General features: G+C 34.6%; 2 protein-coding genes across 2 annotated transcripts; both read right to left on the bottom strand.

Annotated features, from left to right (window-relative positions):
* Positions 1–5,311: 5,311 nt before the first annotated feature.
* Positions 5,312–8,803, bottom strand: LOC136814397 (sulfotransferase 1B1-like). The gene is made up of 5 exons (XM_067070937.1): positions 8,384–8,803; positions 7,527–7,626; positions 6,978–7,125; positions 6,353–6,703; positions 5,312–5,708 (listed from the first exon to the last, which is right to left on the bottom strand). The coding sequence occupies exons 1-5, from the start codon at positions 8,592–8,594 to the stop codon at positions 5,559–5,561; spliced, it is 960 nt and encodes a 319-aa protein (XP_066927038.1). The 5' UTR covers positions 8,595–8,803; the 3' UTR covers positions 5,312–5,558.
* Positions 8,804–9,453: 650 nt separating this feature from the next.
* LOC136814398 (uncharacterized) lies at positions 9,454–18,713 on the bottom strand. The gene is made up of 4 exons (XM_067070938.1): positions 18,447–18,713; positions 15,004–15,283; positions 12,544–12,582; positions 9,454–9,947 (listed from the first exon to the last, which is right to left on the bottom strand). The coding sequence occupies exons 1-4, from the start codon at positions 18,554–18,556 to the stop codon at positions 9,741–9,743; spliced, it is 636 nt and encodes a 211-aa protein (XP_066927039.1). The 5' UTR covers positions 18,557–18,713; the 3' UTR covers positions 9,454–9,740.
* Positions 18,714–20,490: the final 1,777 nt, after the last annotated feature.

Below are 20,490 nucleotides of genomic sequence, written 5' to 3'. Positions count from 1 at the left end.
GTTCGAAACGATCGTTTTTGCGCGCACAATAATGTCAATCAAATTACTCGCCAAGATTTCCTTTGCGAACCGGAAAGCGGTTGGTAGATCATTAAGCAGACCTATACTACCTGTGGTTTTGTAGAGGTCTGCGATTCAGACTAGGGCTACGGTCTATCTAGACGAAAAAAGAAAGAAAATATGGCGTCTGCGAGAAGAAAGCTTGCCTGTACCAGACACGACCACGGCTTTTTCCTCGACTTTTCCGAATCAGGGGGGTCATAGCCTGTTAGACGAAAACCGCTTTTTTATCGCAATTTAACAAAGAAAAAATTTGGTTTGTGGGAAGGCACTGGCTAGGGGGTCAGGGTAGGCGGAATAGTCGTCTGGCCGGCGAAAATAGCGAGATTATGTATCTGGAATTCTCTACGGCTACGGCTAAAGTGGCGAGGGGAATGGCGAGTAAGGCAAGTAATGGCGGGTGGTGAAAGCAGGTTCGATATTTGACGTACGGCATTATGTCGACTTTGCTTATACGGTGTTTTGGTGTTTTTCCCGTACAGAGCAAAGTAGACAACTACATGTCGCATTTGGTGACGACTCGTACGGGCAGCCCCGCAAGCGTAGCCGTAGAATATCTCAGATACATAATCTCGCTAATGTTATCCGACCGGCGGAAAATTAGCCTCCGTCTCGGAAGAGGACTGGGCCCGAATTTGCGGATGTTTTCACAGTTTCACTTTCGTTTTCGGCTATACGACAGCGTTTTCAAGCAGAAAGCAGAGGAAATCTGTGAAATTATGGCAGGGAAATTTCTCAAGATTGGAGCAAGATTATTGTTCTAGAAAGTTCATAAAGGCCTAATAGTTTCAGATTAGTATGATTTCATCAGAAAAAAACATTTACACCAAAGCTCCTTATTGATATGTGAAGGCTACCAAAAATAGCAATGTCCTCCATCAGAACAACTTTAACATAAGAGACAAGGACAGTCAAGAAGTCTATTTTGTTGAAAATTTGCACAAAATACTTAGAGAAAATGGTACTATGGAAGCCCATTCTATACTCCTAAATGATAGTTGAAAGATCAGCATTTGAGAGGGTTGATTAAAATAGAACTCAAAGCACACAATAAAGTATACATATATATTTGTCCAGAAAGAACTGGCATGTTGTTTGCTTTGTTTTGGTGTTTAAAAATATGTAGGTACTTATCAGTCCTAAAAAAATACAAATTCGAATATAATGAGGGCAATGAGTCTGGTTAAATGTTACTATATTTACAAGAAAGGATTACTGAAAAAAAACTACTGTATGTATACTGATGAACTAAACTCAAAAACTAAAACTTTACCATAAATTTACATTACGACAATTTAAAAATCTATCTTTGATAGCAACAAAGAAAAAAACATGGCTCAAAGTTTCAAAAACAGAGCTAGTCAGAGCTTCAATTCAGTAGGTATAGAGCTTTCAAAATTTGAGAACAGACATTGCATTGGTTACTACAAGACATACTATCCACACGGTTTTTTCGATTCATGAAAAAAATAAAGTATTTATCAAAAAAAAAGTTCTCATTTTTTTTGGTAATCAATTCCAACAAACAAAAATCAATATAAAAGTTTTTTGAAAACCATCCCACAGTGTAAACATTATCAACCAACTAAACCCACACCGCCAAAATTGTAAAAATAAGTCAATATAATTTCTATCAACAATTTCTCGTAAAATGTTTTTTTTTCCAACATTCTGATACCAATCATGGCTGGAGGCATCATGTGTAGAGTGACTGTGTGGCATTTCATTGCTTTTAATGATCAGGATACCAAACATCAACCAAACAAAACTGACGCCAAGCCAAATCTGTCGATTAAAAATTTCCATGAAAATTATATAATTGAAACTTATCTCGTAAAATGCTTTTTTCAACATTCTGGAGGTGTTCAAAGTTAGAGGTATCATATTTAGAGCCAAGCAATACATGAACAGTCATTTGCTATCCCATTTGCCATGATATATATGAGTCAACAAATCAAACAAAAACCAACAAATCATGTCTCTTCACTTTCATGTCACATCGTGTTTATATGGGGTATCAGAAAGCCAATCCACAAGAAAAGCCATCTTCCTTTATTATGGAGTGTTCCAAAACTATTGGTAGGTTGTTTGGAAGTAAAGAAACCCACACAGTTTGCTTTATTTTGAAGATTTAACTTGAAAACAAACTGCATCTTTCCAGCAGAAACTCATGTTTCAACCTGCTACATAACATTTGTCAGTCGGGTCTGCTACTAACATGTAATAGTTTTATTATAGCCCAGCTTGAGAATCCGTAGGCAGAACTTGTAACATGTATTATGTGTATAATTATGTCAGTCGACTTGATTCATGATACATTACTTACATTTCACTGGATGTATTTTCGCTGTGAAATTATCCGCAAAATTTTCTGACCGCGTTCTGAGACGGAGGCTAATTGGGATTTTTCATCCCGTTTCTTAGTGAGTTCCACATTGACGATTCTCGAAAAATAGCCTTTCAAGTGTTTTGACGCAAGTTCGATTTTTTTGATACTGAAAAAATTCACAAAGTGGAATAGACGTTACAGCGTAGAAAAAAAAGCCGTGACGTCTAGTATAGCCTAGCGGAAAATTGGCCGTTAGAATAGTCATTCGGCCTTCAAAAAAGTTATCTGCTCTGCGGAAATTGAGGTCGAGTTATTTTTTTTGAGTTATTTTTTTGAGCGTTGAAAAAACGAGTTATGTATATGATAACATTTATGATAACTATGATGCCTTTGTTTTTTTCTTTGTTTTTTTTTTGGTTCTTTTAATTGTTCGAGTTGAAGAATAGTTGAAGAATAGTTCTATTCATATACTTTAATTAAGACCTAGAGGACTTGAATCATTTTTGATTTATTTTTGATTTATTTTTGATTTATGATTTATTTATGATTTATTTTTGATTTATTTTTTATTTATGATTTATTTTTGATTATTTTGATTTATGATTTGATTTTTTTTGATTTATTTTTGATTTATGATTTATTTTTTATTTATGATTTATTTTTGATTTTATTTGATTTATGATTTATTTTTGATTTATTGATTTTATTTTGATTTATTTTGATTATTTTTGATTTTGATTTATGATTTATTCATGATTTATTTTTGATTTATTTTTGATTTATAAAATTGTGTACGAGATTTATTTTAGTGATTTGCCCCTCGGTTACGTCGGTCGGACGACTATCCCGCCGACTGAGACCGACTATTTCGACAGCCAGATTTCCGGCGAATTCTGACCCTGACCCTTTGATAACACCGTGATAAAAAAACAGTGTGTTGGAATAGATATAGGCTAGAAGAAAGCTAGCTTTGCTGTCAATCAGTGATGCGCTTGCCGATGATGACGCTAATGATGACGATGAAAAACGATTAATCGTAGAAATTTTAGCGAGACTAATTTTAGCGTTTTAGCGAGTTTTCCATATTTTCGCTAAAGTAAATCTCGCTAAAACACGCCGAATCGAAAGATCGCTAAAATCTATCCGCGCGAAATTTCTGGTTATATTGCCTTGATACATTTTTATCAATAGGAAGGGTTTCAGTGCAAAGAAATGCTAGAAAACGAATTAAATCAATAATGTAATACGAGTCTCGATACGAGTATTCGCTAAAATTTATCCACGCGAATTATTTTGAAATCGTGATTCGCTTAAAATAAATCCACAAAAAATCAAGATTTTTCTGACTCGCTAATATACGCTAAAATTAGTCTCGCTAAAATTTCTACGATTAAAGTACAAACATTCCCGCATTCTGTCACCCTTCTTCTATTGCAGGGCCTGATTATGAATGTTTGTATGCTGATGTTGTTAAAAACGGTAGAGTAAATGATGGTGGTGTTTGGAATGCATGTAAAATCGCCAAAAGTATTGAAAATGGGACGGCAAATTTACCGCACGGAAATTCCCTACAGATGCCTTATGTTCTTATAGGTGATGATGCTTTTGCTCTCAAACGTTTCATGATGAAGTTATATCCGCAGAAAAATCTCAGTGTTGACAAGAGGATTTACAATTATAGACATTCAAGAGGTCGAAGAATTTGAGAAAATCCCTTTGGTATTTTGGCTACATGACATGTTTTTTTTTTTATAAGCATACAAAAATCCGAAAACAGGCTCAGAGATGCTTAGGTCGAAAGTTTAATAAGGCTGAAAAAATGCTTGAGGGATGCTTATATCCAAAGCAAAAATTTAGGGAAATACTGGAAATCCGAAAAAATTTCAGCCAAAAAAAGCCAAAATCAGGAAAAAATGTTTTTGTAGGCTCACGTAATGCTTGCCATATGCTTAATTTTTCCCTATATCTGAGCCTAGATATGATTACAAGTGCAATGCTTATAAAAAAAACATGTTATCGATGGATAATCTATCACACGAAAATCCTTTTGCAACTTTGAAAGCTGGAATCGTTGGTTCTAACAACATTCGCCGTTCACAATCACAACATGTTGAGAGCTAGCTCTGAATCACGAAACGTTTACTACAGCCCTTTTTTATTGGCTGACAGTATCGGAATTGATGATAGTATGATTGATGGGGAATGGAGATGAGAAAGTAAAGTTGGTACTCCAGGGGATTAAGGCGGGGTCAAAATGCTTGCAGCGTTACAAATCATTTTCAGAACCTCATTTTGGGCTCAAGCGAAGCGTAGAACCAACGACCTAATAAAATAGATAGACCAGTATCCTATTGAAATGATCCGCGTAAGAATGATAAAAAATTTAATGATTTTTTGCATCATTAAAATGTTATTCCACGTGCAAAAGTATTTTTTTAAGATTAGCTATTGGTTGATATTGATCACATGACCTAAATTTTGTGAATATGTTCTTAATTTCAAGTCAAACTTTTAGGCTTAAAAATTAGTAAACATTGTTAAAATTATAACATTTGTATTTGGATAGTGTTTGTGTTTTCTATCTTAAGAACGCACCATGAACGCACGTTTATTTTCTTAGTTAGAGTCTTTCAAAAATGTTTATGTTCTTAAAGAAAATGCGCTGAAAAGCGCCACAGTGTTGTCGAAAAATATTGAAAAATATCTTGTGAGAAAGATGATTAAAAATGCGATCTGACATAAGCAAAAAAAATCGAAAATTTTGTTTATGGTCAGTAGAAATTCGATAAAATTGATTTTACACTATTTAGAGATGCTTTTAATAAGTCTAATTTCTTTGTAATATGACTTACGCGGACTGCGGAAAGACGGCAAGATAAAAGAATACAAAATGAATAGAAAACAAAAGATTTCTAAGAGCCATTGTATGAAGTTCTTGGTCTATCTATTTTATTAAGTCGTTGGTAGAACTAAGTAGAATAAGATTCAGTCTAGGCAGATGTTTTTTTCATTTTGATATTTTGCGTAATTCGCAAAAATCCTCAATTTTGCGCTATTTTGATGACGTCATGAAAATTGAAATTCCAATAACTTTTGATAGAATCATCATAGATAATCGTAATTTCAAATTTTGACGCTGCTCTTGTTAAAAAACTGCCGATTTGCCGGTTTATAATTCGAAAACAAACTCCAGATCAGTTCCCTTTAATCCTTCTCTTTCAAATAGTTCGAATTTTTGGATCAATTCTTCACTGAAGTGATCTTTCCATTGTCCAACTTTTCCTTTGTTCAAATATTGTCCGTCGTACATTTTTAGTCCCTAGAATTAAGAAAAGAAACTTCTAAATGTTTCTAATGTTTCTTTACACGATACGATCTTACCATTGCTATCTGAATAAGTCCCTTTCGTTTTAACCCCACTACTAAGTCACCGAGACAGGGGTGTGATCTAAAAGGAAAATCTTCTGGGCCAAAGTAGGTTTATACCAAGTCTATAATTCTATAGGACATGACTGTCTCTAAGGGCCCCGGGAAAGTTAGGCTTCTGTTCATCCTCTAGCGAAAAATATTTTTAGAGACAAATTTTTTTTTAAAGTCTGCGATTCAAACTACGGGAATATGCAACTACTCTCGGGTACCTAATAGCCGTCCCCCCCTGCTAATTAATTTTTCGAAAATTTTCCACCCAGGACATTCTTATTCCAACCCCCCCCCCCGCTTATTAATTTTTGGGAAAAGTTCCCTTTTTTGTCTTAATTCTGCTGTATTAGCCTCCTTTTCAAACATTTTCCATCCATGACATTTTTATTCCAACCCCCCCGCTTATTAAATTTTGAGATTTTTTCCAACCCCCCTGCTTATTCCAACCCCCCGGCTATTAGGTACCCGAGAGTAATGCGTTTAAAAAGTTTAGAAAATCTGCTATATAAATACACAAAACAATTCGCCTTTACAAAAAAATACCTTCAATACGTTGACATGAGGGTTCTTTTTCATTTGATCAAAAGAAGTATGATGACATAATTTCAAAACTTCTTCATCTGTCATTTCAATGTCCAAAAATGAAGCAATTTTTCGAACAACTGATGGCAAATCTTTCTGCATTTCTTCATAACATAGTACCAAGAGATTCTCTTGGGAACGTCGATTCCAATATCCCAAAACTTGAGAAAAGTAGGGTAAGTAATAAGGTGTGAGGCCTTTGAGGAAGACATCGGAATACAATTCCATTGTGCCAGTGTAATTTTGTATGAGTTTCATGAAGTTAAACAATGACAACATTGTATCTCTAGGGTTGCGATAACAATATACGATCTGAAGATGAAACAAAATTATTCCAATCAATGAATTGTCAATACACGCCTCTTTTTATAAGAAATCGGCTTAAAGAAAACTTAAGAACACGACTCGGACTCGGATTTCAGAGATGGCATGGCTAAGGGAATTCGACACGTGCATTAAGCAAACATGTTTAAAAGATTGCAAGGATTATTGAGCTTAAAACCACGAAAGAAATGAATTTTGGAGCCTGCCTTAGCTGATTTTTTCAAGGAAAATGTTTGGAATTTGATAAGTCAATAAAATTTACCTTAGCACCCTTCTCTTGTACTCCTTTCGGTAGCATCGGAAAAGGTAGATGAGTTTTCAACGTTCTTGGTCGAGAGAGGTTGTTTATTCCATTAAGGAGGTATGATTTATCCTCTTCAATAGACTTGCTGTCCATTACAAAAGGGAGTCTAAATGAAAAAAGCAGTAACGTCAGAAAACTTGAATCATTCCAAAAAGCTCTGCGGAAGTAATGACCCACTGATAATAATTTTGGTGTCTTGAAATCATTGAATCTAAAGAGGCCAGAGAGGAATCTTCAACCTTTCTGGAGCAAGAGAAAGTGAAGCCTTTAGATTTTCACAGCATTTAGAATGACGATTGAATCAAGCCCTTTCTTTGTTTTAAGCGGCAATTATTTTTGAAATTTACCGATGGGTTTTACTCTTAATCTGGCGTTTGTGGGAGATAAGTGGCTTCATTTCCCATTCAAGAGTTTCAAATCTATAGTCTCTTTGGGGGTTTGAAATCAATGCTAGAAATGATGTTGTATAATTGTAGTCTTATCATAATATTATGAAATCTGGCTTACTCAAAATGGGGTACCCTCTCATCAAGATCTTTGGATTTCGCTTTTTCGATTCCATTTTTATGACGCATACACCAAATTAATTCTTGAAGCCAACGAGTTCCTGAAAACAAAAATGCGTGTAGAAAGTGATGATGAAGTATTATCAAATTTTGAGAATGAATGAATGAATGAATTCACGATGTTCATGATGTAATATTTTCGTTGATTGACACTTCAAGTCATAACATTTGGCCGCCATTTTTGGTGTTTTCAACGCAAGGACCCCCGAAAGAAAAAGGAAAAGATTAATGCAGAAGTCCAAATACTCCAAAACGAAGAAAAAACTCTTTCATTAAATTATCTACAATAGATTTTAAAAAGATATATAATTCTATCATACTACATCACAAATTATTAGGCTTTCTTTTTCGTGAACCCCCGGTTTCAATACAAAATAGGTTAGCTGGCCAAATTTTTTACCACAAATAATGGCGGCAAAGTTGTTTAGGCGCAAAGATTACATCATGAATATCAAGAGCGAACGAACGAACGAACGAACGAACGAACGAACGAACGAACGAACGAACGAACGAACGAACGAACGAACGAACGAACGAACGAACGAACGAACGAACGAACGAACGAACGAACGAACGAACGAACGAACGAACGAACGAACGAACGAACGAACGAACGAACGAACGAACGAACGAACGAACGAACGTAGACTGTATTTCATTGACCTACTGTGACCTAATGTATGGATTTGAAAGCTAATACATGGAAAGAAAATAATGGTTGATAGTAGGACAAAATAAACCTCCGCATGCCTTAAAACAAAACGATTCATAGGAATTCTGGCAGTTCACAAAAATTACCAGATTTTGGAAAAGTGGATACGAAAACATCATCTTTAAAAACTTCAAAATCTTGAATAAACTGATGATGTCTGGGGTAATTCTTTGAGAAAACAACATTAAAAGGCTTGATGTGATAGCATCTGTGGAATGGTGGAACGATGGATTGCTCGTAATATTCTTCAAGAGTTTCATCCTTGATTTCTGTTGCGGTAATTTCTTGCTCTGCCATATTGAAAAAAGTTAAACTCAATTGAACTTGAAGCCTGACTCGCCCTTCAAAATATAAATTCAGATCACAAAAACACAAGCTTAGACAATATCGAATATCAAATCAAATACTACTCATAGAAGTCGCGAAATTAATTAAAATACTTCAATAAAGGTTTAACAGTCACAATCTCATATTCATTATATAGACAAAAAATAGATTTAGATGGATTAGATTAAAGAAGGTAAGCAGGCCAAAGGAAGGTGTGGGAATATGTACCGCATTTCTAAAGGGGCATTTTTCAGCATTTAAAATCAGAGTGTTTTCCTTCAAAACATTTTAAATGGTAGTAGATAAAAAGTATTGAAAAATAGGTCATTTTTTTACTTTTGGTATTTTCTGTCGTTTCAGTTCAACTCTAGCATGAAATACTAGAAAAAATCTTAAAAGGATTCAAATCTAAGATACTCTAAAAAAATTCTAAATCTTATCTAAAATATGGAGCCCTTGCCTAAGATCTTTTAACACCTAGAAAAATCGTCTGAAAGAAATTTTCGTTAGAGAACTTTTTTTTAGTGAATATGAAGACAAAGGAATGAAAAAATCCTACAAAATTCGGACACGATAAAATCCATACAACAACTAGTACTGCACGTTGTTTTTTATAAGAACAAACTATATAAGAACGTAAGGCTTCGATGACCAAAATATTGAGAACAATTAAGACTTTATGGACTCTAAAACACCCAATTTCTTAGGAAATTGCACAAAAATACTCACAAAATGGGTTTTTTAAGAAAGAATTTTAAGAACATTTTGAAGGCTAAAAATTCGAGAAGTATTCGAAACATCCAAAGGTTTCAAAAAATTTGGATGTTCTTATAAAATAACGTGTACGTTGGTGAAATTTTAAACAAGCAGAATCGTAACCAGCACTTACCTGCTTAAGACTAGGATTACACGTTAAAAAATATTGTTTTTTTGTTAAATTGATTAACTAACTAGTTAGAATGCTTAATATTAATTTAAATTTGTCAAAAAATAAATAATTAATCGTTACTTCATTTTCTCATTTGTGAGCTTGATGGTGATGGTTTTGGAAGTAATTTAGCTAAAAAAGACAGCCCGACGATAATTCCCATACTCGTTTTTAAGGCACAATTGTCCCTAATCTTTAGGGTAAAGTTCTTTAAGGAAAGGCCGTGGAGTGTACTGCGCTCCATCAAAACCTTCAAAAAATTCGTCAGTCTCAGGATGTTTTACTTCTGTATCGGAAACTATTTCGATATTCTCTTCAACAACATAAGTAGTCTGGATGTCTTCTCGATCCCTGGCATCGACAAGTACTGAATAATTTGGTTGATATCTCCACGTCTACAAAAAAACGAAAAAGGTTTGCTAAATTAAGAAAGAGATTATCCCAATTGACACACAACGTTGTTTCATAATTTATCCAATGTCCACAACGCCCATATAACGTTAGATGAACGAAACAATGTTGTGTACCAACTGGGTAGTACGAAAGCCGAGAGGGGACATCCAAACTTTCTTTTTTTGTCGACTTTTTTTCTTTTTTTGCCGACTTTTTTTCTTATTTTGCTGACTTTTTTTCTTTTTTTGCGGACTTTTTTTCTTTTTTTGAAAACTGTTTTTCTTTTTTTGCAGACTTTTTTCTTTTTTTCAAAAAAAGGTTTTTTTTAATTTAACTTTACTTTTCGAGACTGCTTTCTTTTAGTTGACGAGGGCAAATTTTTGATATTATGCTCCTAATAAAGTGTAGAATTGACAAAAAAGAATTGATAAGAAAAAATCGCCCTTCGAATCTCCTGCAGTTTTCGAGTGAATCGATTTTTAGTTAATCAAAGAGTCCCCCCTTAACTAACGTTTTTTTCGAGGTCTGAAAATCAGGTGTGAAAAGTGCCGAGAAATGGCATTTTGAAGGCGAAAATGGACGTTTTTGGCGTTTTCCGATGACGTCATTTTGCTGGGAGCGTTTTTTTAGGAAAAATCTTTCTCACAGCTGGCGGCTCTAATTTATTAGTATCCATAATTGGTATTGTTTGTTAACTTTCGATGTCTAGATCTCGACATATATTTTGGTTTAAGTATTGAAAATTATCGATATTTTCATTTGAGTCAGCAGTTTTTCAGTATATATACACCTTAGATCAATGAAGTATAAGCCCGAAGGACTAGAATAAAATCTCCTTGGTAGGATTTGAAGCCAACAGATCCTACAAAAGTTGCGCGGCCTTGAGCGGCTCGCCTGGTTTTTACACAAATGACAGATTGAAACTAAAATTTACCGCTAAATTTCGAAAAAAATATCAATCGTAAACAAAAAAATTGCTAGATTCAATCTGCCGTAAAAGATATGAATTATCTCGAGATCTAGACACTGAAACATAACAAACCACACCATTTTTAAACCCGGGGGTTTTGTGAAAAAAAGAAAAAAAAGTCCTCAAAAAAAAGAAAAAAAATTTTCAAAAAAAGAAAAAAAGTTGTTAGTTAAAAAAAGAAAAAAAGTCCGCAAAAAAAGAAAAAAGTTTACAAAAAAAGAAAAAAAGTCGGCCAAAAAAGAAAAAAAGTCGACAAAAAAGAAAGTTTGGATGTCCCTTCTCGGCTTCCGTAGGGTAGGTCTTCAAATCAAAAAAAGAAAAAAAGTCGGCAAAAAAATCAAAAAAAAAGAAAAAAAGTCGAAAAAAAAGTCGGCAAAAAAAGAAAAAAAGTCGGCCAAAAAAGAAAAAAAGTCGACAAAAAAGAAAAGTTGGATGTCCCTTCTCGGCTTCCGTAGGGTAGGTCCCGAGGGCACGTATAAAAATAGAATATTGTTTAAATTTTTGTGATTTGGAGTTGAATTCATAGAAAACCTTTCGTTTTTCCCAGAGCTTAGAGCTTAGCATCCTCACTGTGTTTGTCGTGTCATAAAGTTTTTGTGAGACCTGGTATTAGCGATTTCGGGTCCTTTTATCGCTAAATTGTTCTTATATGAAATTAGAAATTAAAAAAAATACTGTGAATATGAGATAAGTTTTCTAAATCCTCTTACGAGGATTCTCCTTCTTCAAAAGTTTTAACTTTCTCTTTAGTAGCGTGGTGATAGGAAAGCAGTCCTCACCATAGCATCAGCCAGGGTTTACACACTAAATCTTTCCCAAAAAAGGAGGGGGCTGGAAGTACACCACTTTTTTTGGGGGACCTATGTACTTGGGGGGAGCTAAAATCTCATCACTTAACGTGGGGGCTAAAATAATTCAGCTTAATAGTTGGCTTCAATTACTCAAATTGAAGCTCATGAATCTGAAAAATTTTCCCCTGCAGCGCAATATTTTTATATTTACATTGGAAAACCCTTTTTTACTGGATCAATTTTGTAAAAGTGTCTAGGGCCAAAAGTCCTGGGGGCTAACAAAAAATTTATAAATCTTTGGGGGGACTTAAATCTCAGCGGGGACCTAATTTTTGCCTTTGACCTAAACCCAGGCTGACGCTATGCTCACAGTGACCGATTGTTTTAGGGGGCGGTCGAAAGACATAGAGCACCAAAATGTACCTGAGCACTAATTCGATAGCTCTTTGTATTTTCACCATAAAATTACCTTAAAGGAAGAAATTTTGGCGAGAATTTACTTTGGCGGGTGGCCGAAAAAGTTTTTTCAGAAGGAATTCAATTTGGCGGATAGCGAGATAAATTAAATTTGACGGGAATTTAATTTGGCGGTTGCAGGATATTTTTGGCCAAAAGAGTTATTAAATAAGCAAAAAAACCTGTTTTAAGGCTTGAAATAGCACCAATTTGGGGAATGCGTGAAATGAGTTAAATTTGGCGGGAATTTAATTTGGTGGATGGAGGAAAAAATAAATTTTGGCAGGAACACCAAATTTTCTTTCCGCCAGAATTTCCTCCTTTAAGGTAGGAGTAATACCACGCTATTCCCCTCTTTGATTATAAATGGCCAATGCTTACCGGATCGAAATGATTCACTTGTATCCAATAATCAGGTGCCTTAAATGAAAAAAAATCTTTCAATCCGTGGATTCATAATAATCTACAGCCGGAAAAAAGTGGTAACAGAATTAATATAAAAATCCCTCCTTATAATCAATACTGAATTTTAATTATAACGAGATTACAAAAAAAAAAATTTAAATCCTGGACCCAACAGTAAGACTAGCATAAAAAAATATACCAGGCGCGTTATGTCTCTTATTGGTAACAAACAGAATCTAATGTTACCTTTGCATACAATGAAGAAGAGTTTGGTACAGGCGTGAAAACGACAGGATGGAGAATAAATTCAATCTCACCCGGCCGGAAAACAAGTAAAAAAGGGAATTTTTATTCAATCTTAGTCCTAATCGGTCTCTTTAAAAATTGTAAGTGATAATATATCAAAAAGAAAATTGCAAAGCAGGAAAAAAAAGAAAAAATAAGAAATTGGGAAAATGATTGTGAAACATAATACACGTTTTTTTTTTTATTAGAACGTCTTAATTTTAGCTGAGGCTGGATGTGCCTATTTTCTCATCAATTTTCAGCCTGAAATGTTCTTATTGACGTTCTTGAAATCGATTCGCTTAAAATCTAATAAAACCTTTGAATGTCGATATTGGGTTAAAAATCGAGTAAATTTGCTATTATTTTTAGATGAGAGGAATAATTACAGTAATAATTGCACAAAATTCCTTAAGAAATCTAAAGATTTTTAAGCGAATTTCGTCAAACTATTCGATTCTCAGGCTGGACATGTTCTTATAATGTTCTTAAATTTTTGCCAAATTTCAGCCTAAATGTTCTTACAAACTGGGTTCTAATAAAAAAAAAACGTGTAACCTTGAAAATAGATTCACTTTTTAAAATCTATTGTTATTACATTCAGGCCTCTACAATAATTATTAAAATTTTCTCCCGCGTGATAAAGAAATCTGTTGATATTGGAATTGACATGCCTTTTTTATAGAACAGCCGGTAGAAAAAATAAAAGAGCCGAAAATAAATATATAGAACGTTTTTTGTGAATAATTTTTACCGTTAAATTGTGAGCTTCTTGTTATATATCAAATATACAGGGTTTATATTGCAGGAACTGGTGTTTTAAAATCTAATGGCTCTTAACAACACAACTTTTCAACAAACCAATGCTGATTATGAATCGTGCAAGCCTTCAAATTTATTATATACCGAAGCCGCACTGATCAACTATCAAATCCTTCTATATGTGTATACCTTTCTCATGTTTGCAACAATACTGACAAACATAACAGTATTGTATGTTTTCTACAAATTGTCTTATTATAAGACGTCATATCACCAATTCTTAATCACACTGCTGTTGACAGATTTGATCACCGGCGTCACATTACATCCACTACAAGTTTACCGACATTATGCAACAGCCAATTATCAACGACTAGATTGTACCGTTCTGACATGGTTTCGTATGTTATCAAACATTCTACTTTTAATGTCACTTAGCGTTATCGTCCTCATTAACGGGGAACAATACTTAAAGATTGTTAGACCTTTTCATCGATTCCAATGCAATTCAACAAAGACTATCTTTCTTATCTTAACTATCGTATGGCTATTTCTAATTATAGGATCAATTCTCGTTTATCTAGTCATCCACAGTCCATTACCGATAGGTTTATATTATGCTTTATCAATTTTCATTACATTAACTGTTTATATTAGTTTATGTTGGTCACAATACAAAATCAATCGAGAATGCACTTTGATCAGTGCTAGAGACAATACTCAGGAGGTAAAAATACAACTTAAGGCAGCTAAAATGGCAAAGTCAGTCCTCATAGCATTTAGTGTTTGCTTCTTTCCAATGTCTGTGATTTTCCCTTTGTCAGTTGCTTGGAGTGACAATGATTTCATCTTAAGTTACCTATTAACATGGGCAACTGTTTTATTTGTTTCGAACCCGTTATTAGACCCTTTGGTGTATTGTGAACTTCATCTTCTCACATTTTTGTCAACGTGTCAGATCGCAGAGAGGAATTGAGGTACAACCTGCAAACGAGGCTCAAGTCAACTCATTGTAAACAAGGCTTAATTTTATTTATCTGTTAGTCAATAAAACATTAATGTATATACATGATTAATTATTTCAATGGGTTTTCCATTAGGAAATTTGAAAGGATCTTATTGGCAACATTGAGTCCCCGTGAAATCTTAAAATTTCTTATAATACAAAAAAGGTTGAAAAAAATTTATCAAATTTAAATCTTCTTTTACCAACAATATTTCAAATGTTCTATCACTTGAAAAGTTTGAAATGACTTTGCGGCTAGTCTTCTAAATGACAGAATTCGAATAAAATTTGAAACAATGTGTTTATTTTGATCTTAAGCCTTCCTACTACTCTGCTTGGTGATTTTTTGTCAAGGAATATTTTAGAAAATGTTTAATAGTTACCCTTGCTTTTGGATCCCATCCTACAATTATACCACGATATCCAAATTTCTTATGCTTTATGACTTGTCCAATTCGATATTTGACATTGGTTCGATCTGTCCTTGGTTCTGGAGAGCCTGAGAAATATCCATTGGGCTCCATGTAAAGCATTACTTCCTTTGCAGGGCATTCACCATTGTCAGAATTCTGTAAAATTCTTTCTTTCAAATAATTCAAATAGTTTGCCCATTCTTTGATGTCACAAGCTTTACGAAAAACGTTTGAGGTGTCAGAGAAAATCCTAGAAACGAAAATAAGATGTGACTCAAAATTAATGTCAGATATTAATTTATAGTCGTCGCATTGTAGAGCAATATTCTCCTTTGTTGAATAATTAGTGGACAAGATTTTTGGTCCAAATTGGGAACATAAATGGTCCAGAGGAGATCCCTGAGCTATGGAACGTGATCATGTCAAGGAGCTTTGGCACAAAAATGAAATGAAAGTCAAAACTTAAGATCCAATCCATATTAACACTTTTCTCAAGTTAAAAATTGTTCATTTTTTTACGAAATACTCAGAATTTATTGGAGGGAAAAAACAACAAAAACAGACTAAAAAGGGTTTTTAATTTCCTTCTTTCATTAAAGTGCTATTTTGCTACAGGCATTTAAAAAATTGAATTCATTCATTGAGTTGTTTTGATAGAGAGAGGAAGATGTGTAAATATTGAAATCTTTTAGCAAGCGGGTTGCACGGATTTCAGAACACTCACGTTCCTCCCCCCTTACAAATATACACCACTTTTTAAAAATCAATGTCTTCACCACTAATTTCTGGAGTCAAAATGGTATTTATTGTGATTGTTAGTCAGTTTTTCCCTATTAGAAAAGTATTCTAATTTAAACCTTATTTTGCTAGTGTCAATAAAAAGTAGTGTGCTGTGAGTAAACGAAATGACATCTAAAGACCAGCTCTTTCTGCAAATTCTGGCCCAACTTGAAGTTCTGTATCTATGGCAACCCGTTTTGTATGCACGTGACCAAGCGAGCTGTCCGATTAGTGGGTAAAGCCAGTATGGTTCTCTTCCCAACAGCTTACATTCTTTTCAACATCATCTACTGGACACACGTCACACAGAAAATTGAAAGTACGCAAAATCAAGACCATGGTTCATTGAAAGATTTTTTCTTGTGAGAAATGGATAAAAGTTGATCAAGAGTTTTGGAGCTGTCGGAGGGCTTGAATATATGATGGTTCAAGCAAACTAAACGAAAAGTGGGATCGTTCCTTTAATCCTGTTTGAATGCAGCATTCTAAGCCAAAACGATGTCAGGAATTAACCCACATTATAGTATTTTAAAGGCTTTTGATGTGCAAGCAAAACCGTTAACCGGCGTTTGCGACGACGGGAACCGTCTACCGTCTAGTTTCATCTATTTTGAAAATATAAATTTTCCTTTGGTTTTCTTATTGTAAAATATTTTCAATTTTTATGAACAAGATCAATTTTTGTAGATATACATTACCCCCTGATTTAACAAAACGAGAAAAGAAAAAAAGACGGAACAAAATTCCGCTACTTTGCGCAAAGTATAATAAAACATTTTTTATACCAAAAAATCCTTATTATGTTCTTATCTTAGGTCGAAATTTTAAGATATTTGAGTTAAAAAAACTTCAAAAAAGCAGTTTGTTTTGAAAATAGAATATCAACTTTCTTTTGGTTCACTTTTGGAGTTTGTACATGTTTAAAATGCATTGATAGAAATTTTCCTTGCTCTCGTGTTTTAAATGGTTTGTTCACCATGCAAGTATCGGGAAAATAGCCCAAATCATGCCTCGAATTATTTTCCGATCACGCATCACGCAAGGCTGGGTATAAGTTTTTAAAATTGTATCATAAAATGGCTAACTTTCTCATTCCCGGGAAAACATACCTGCCCCATCTCTGGGATCTTTTCGCTTCTAAAAATTGGTCTTAAATCTACTTTTGTGGCGTTTTGGTCCTTTTCCGTTGTACACTACTAGCAATCGCAAAGTTTCGCTGACGGTATGTACAGTATATGGCCCCCAAAACGAAGACGACCCCAAAACGGGGGTTTTCATTAAGATGAAGATTCTGACTTGTAGATTTATCAGAATTAAACGATTTTTGTTTATTTTGAAAGAATGATGGTTATACTTAAAAATGAGCATGTTTTTGCTGGTTTGAGACGGATTCAAAATAACATATTTGCGCCTAAAGGAAATATTTTAACACCAAAATTAGATAAAAATTGCATATAACTCACTCTAGCTCCTTGGATATTGAAAATAAGTTATGAAAACGGGGTATAGGAAACTTTCTACACCTAATGCCGTTCAGAAAATGCAAATACATTTGTGACTTTAGAGGCTGGGTAAAAGATATAGCATCTTGAAGGTCAACCAGTATTTTGGAGCCCTAGAATCAGCATTGACAAAACCGAAAATTCTAAATATGAGAAAAAGAAAAAATCTTGGAATTCTATTCCTATCACCTTGAGTTAATAGTTTATAAAAAAAGATTACCATTATATATAAAGTTTTTCGCTGAATCAGCAAAAACGGCAAATTCTGTCATTTTTTTGCAAAATATAGGAGAAAAATATCTTTAAAGCTTAATATTTTCAGTTTCAGTTAAGCTTTTTTTCTAAAATTTTTACAACTTATTCCATACATGAATGGAACTATTTTCAAAAGAGATTTGTTTTCAAAACTTGATTAAGACGTTGTTAAATCAAAATTGTCATTTTGAAAATTTCTAAATTTTCAGTTTGGACTTTGCAATATCGAAAATCTTGAAATATTTCATAAAAATAATAAATTTTACATCCATCGGGTCGTAAATTTAAGGGAAAACACAAATATGTTCATAGTTTTTCCCCCTATTACCACTGGGCTTAATAATTTGATTTTAACTACACCTCCGTTTTGGGGGCCCCAAACCTGCATTTTGACAACCAGGCGTATACTGTAAAAATTTTATCAAATAAATTTATGCCCAAAACCTTCTAAATCGTATTTCAAAACTATGGTCAAAATTTTGTATTCATATCTTAAAGATATCTCGAGAAATCGCTAAAATTTCAAACCTCCGTTTTGGGGGCCATTAGAAAAAAGCTACCTATCTTTAAGCGATTGAAAAATATTGTTGAAATTGAAAATTTTGAAAAAGAAATTCCAGGAAATAAAGTAGAGATGTTAAAGGTTTTCATGCAGCAAAAATTTTTGTAAAATCTCTTTTCCTCTAGATTTGAGTGAAATTTCAAATTTGATCTCCGTTTTGGGGGCCACATACTGTAGTGTAAAAAACCTTTCGCTTGCTAACACAAGATTTTCGTATCATGCGTAACCCCTTTTACAATTGATTGACAGAAGGCTTTCTTTTGAATAATAAAAATAGGCTTGGATTTAAAAAATGATATAGCTACCGCCATAACCGTCTTGTGAGATATTCTCGGTCTGCTGCTTGAGGGGTCATCCATTTTGAGATGAGATATTGCGCTGGAACAGCAAGCAGCAGTAACAAAAGCTGGATTTCAGGACGCATCAGGCAAAGTCCAATCAAGAAAAATGAATTGTTTTATAAGGTTTCCAATGTCCAAAAATCAAAAATCTTCAACTTGAGCTTCAATCTCGATCATCGTGCTCGGATGTAAACAAACAGCTCAGCGAGCGGTAATTTACGTGGCCAAAGGCTAGTGCAAATGAAACAGTCGGGTCCATCTTAAACGGTACTCTCAAATAAATCTGAAGGGATAGAGTAGTGAGTTATTTATGACACCTGAACCCGACTGTCCTTATTTCAGGGTCCTCCCGCCCCCCCCTCCGCCCTCAATGATTATCATTTACCAACTCGAGACACGCCTATGGCGGCCATGGGCAATCTTTTCCTTTGCGGGCGGGATATCTAAGCCGGAAAAATCTTCAATGGATCGATAACGTTCAGAACGATTAATATTGCTCTGGGGATTATCTTCAAGTCAATCCATTTGTATTAATTGCGTAGGTGCCAAATATAAACGGGGGGGGGGCTCGATTAAACGGGGGGTTCGTTTAAACCGGGGGGTTCGATTATTAAACCGGGGGGGGGGGGGGTTGATTATTAACCCGGGATTGACCGCTAAATTCAGGTATGCGCTAATTCAGGTCTACGTCCGCTGACGGAAAAAAATCTGCGGGGGGACCTAACTGCCGGGGGGTTGAAGGAGATCCTAAAAATAAGGTACATATAGGCTAAAATCAGGCTTTTTGTGGAGCAAAATAAGGTGACTTCTTTGCTCTAATCTAAACTAACTGAAAATATTCTTAAAAATCAATAAACGGGGGGGGGGGTCCTAATAAGGTCCGGGGGTTGGAAAATTTTTTCACGTGAACGGTTCACGGTTTAAATGTTCATGTGTTTTTGATCAAAATGGGTAGATAGAAGAAAAGTTGGATTTTTTCACCTTTTTTGCGATCCGTGGTGCTGCTGGATCAAAACGGTTCTATTGGTTTCAAACAATAGAAATGTATGTAGAAAATTAAATTCAATCAATAAAGTTTCTTTGTATGAATATTGTAAACAGAAAGAATCTGGTTCAGAAAATCTGAAGTGGATATAGCAAAACCATTCGGATTGAATTTCCGAATCATTCCGATCCAAACCGATCCGTTGACAACAATCCGCTTCCATTTCTTTCTGAGGCCCGGGGGAGGACTTAGGCAAAAATGGGTACTGGGTATGTGCAGACGGTGAGGGTCGTTTTTTTACCTTTCAAAGTCCCTCTTAGGATCGCAAAATTCAGAAAAATTTAATTAGTCTCTCTAAGGGTCGGAAAATTCACGATCTAAATTTAGGAAGTTTTTGGATTTAGAGTGAAAATTTTTCAAAAAAGTCTCTCCAAAAGGGTCAGTTTTTGGAGGTCCCATCCGCAAATACCCCTCTGCCAACCCGGGTAATTACCTGTCTTTTTGAAAGATGACCATTTTGCTTTATGGGAAGAAAACTTGAATAATTTCTTACTTTTTAGATTATTACTTAAATCATTCCACCGCGAAAAACTGAACAATGTGTGATAAGCAAGTTGCATCAAAGCATATAAAAATCAGAGTTGTAGACAATAAAAAGACTTTCATTTTTTGTGAAAGTGACGGGTAGCTTAACTCCCCCTTGCCTTCCAGGGTAGACGATGCTATAATCGTCCATTAGAGGGATGGTAAATAGATGGGTAGATTCGAGCGTAGAGTTTACAGCGCCGTGATGGACGGTTTACGGAAAAAATAGTGGCGGTAGAGTTTGGAAAAAAAACAAAACATGATAAACACCTCTATCACTGTTCACCCCCGCCTTGAGCTTCTTACCCCCCTTTTAAAATTCATCCTGCTACCTCAATTATTCTACCATGGGTACCAGAGGCCAAGTTTTCATCAGGAAAAAATATTGACCTCTGGTGACAAAATAGGGTTTTTCAATCGGAAGGCGCTGCATTGCAAAATATTTAC

This window comes from Clytia hemisphaerica, unplaced genomic scaffold, assembly GCF_902728285.1.
Source record: "Clytia hemisphaerica strain Z4C2 unplaced genomic scaffold, Clytia hemisphaerica genome assembly, whole genome shotgun sequence".
In the NCBI taxonomy this organism is placed as follows: Eukaryota; Metazoa; Cnidaria; class Hydrozoa; order Leptothecata; family Clytiidae; genus Clytia; species Clytia hemisphaerica.
The sequence above is the reverse complement of the archived record's forward strand: the minus strand, read 5'-3'. Positions and strand labels throughout refer to the sequence as shown.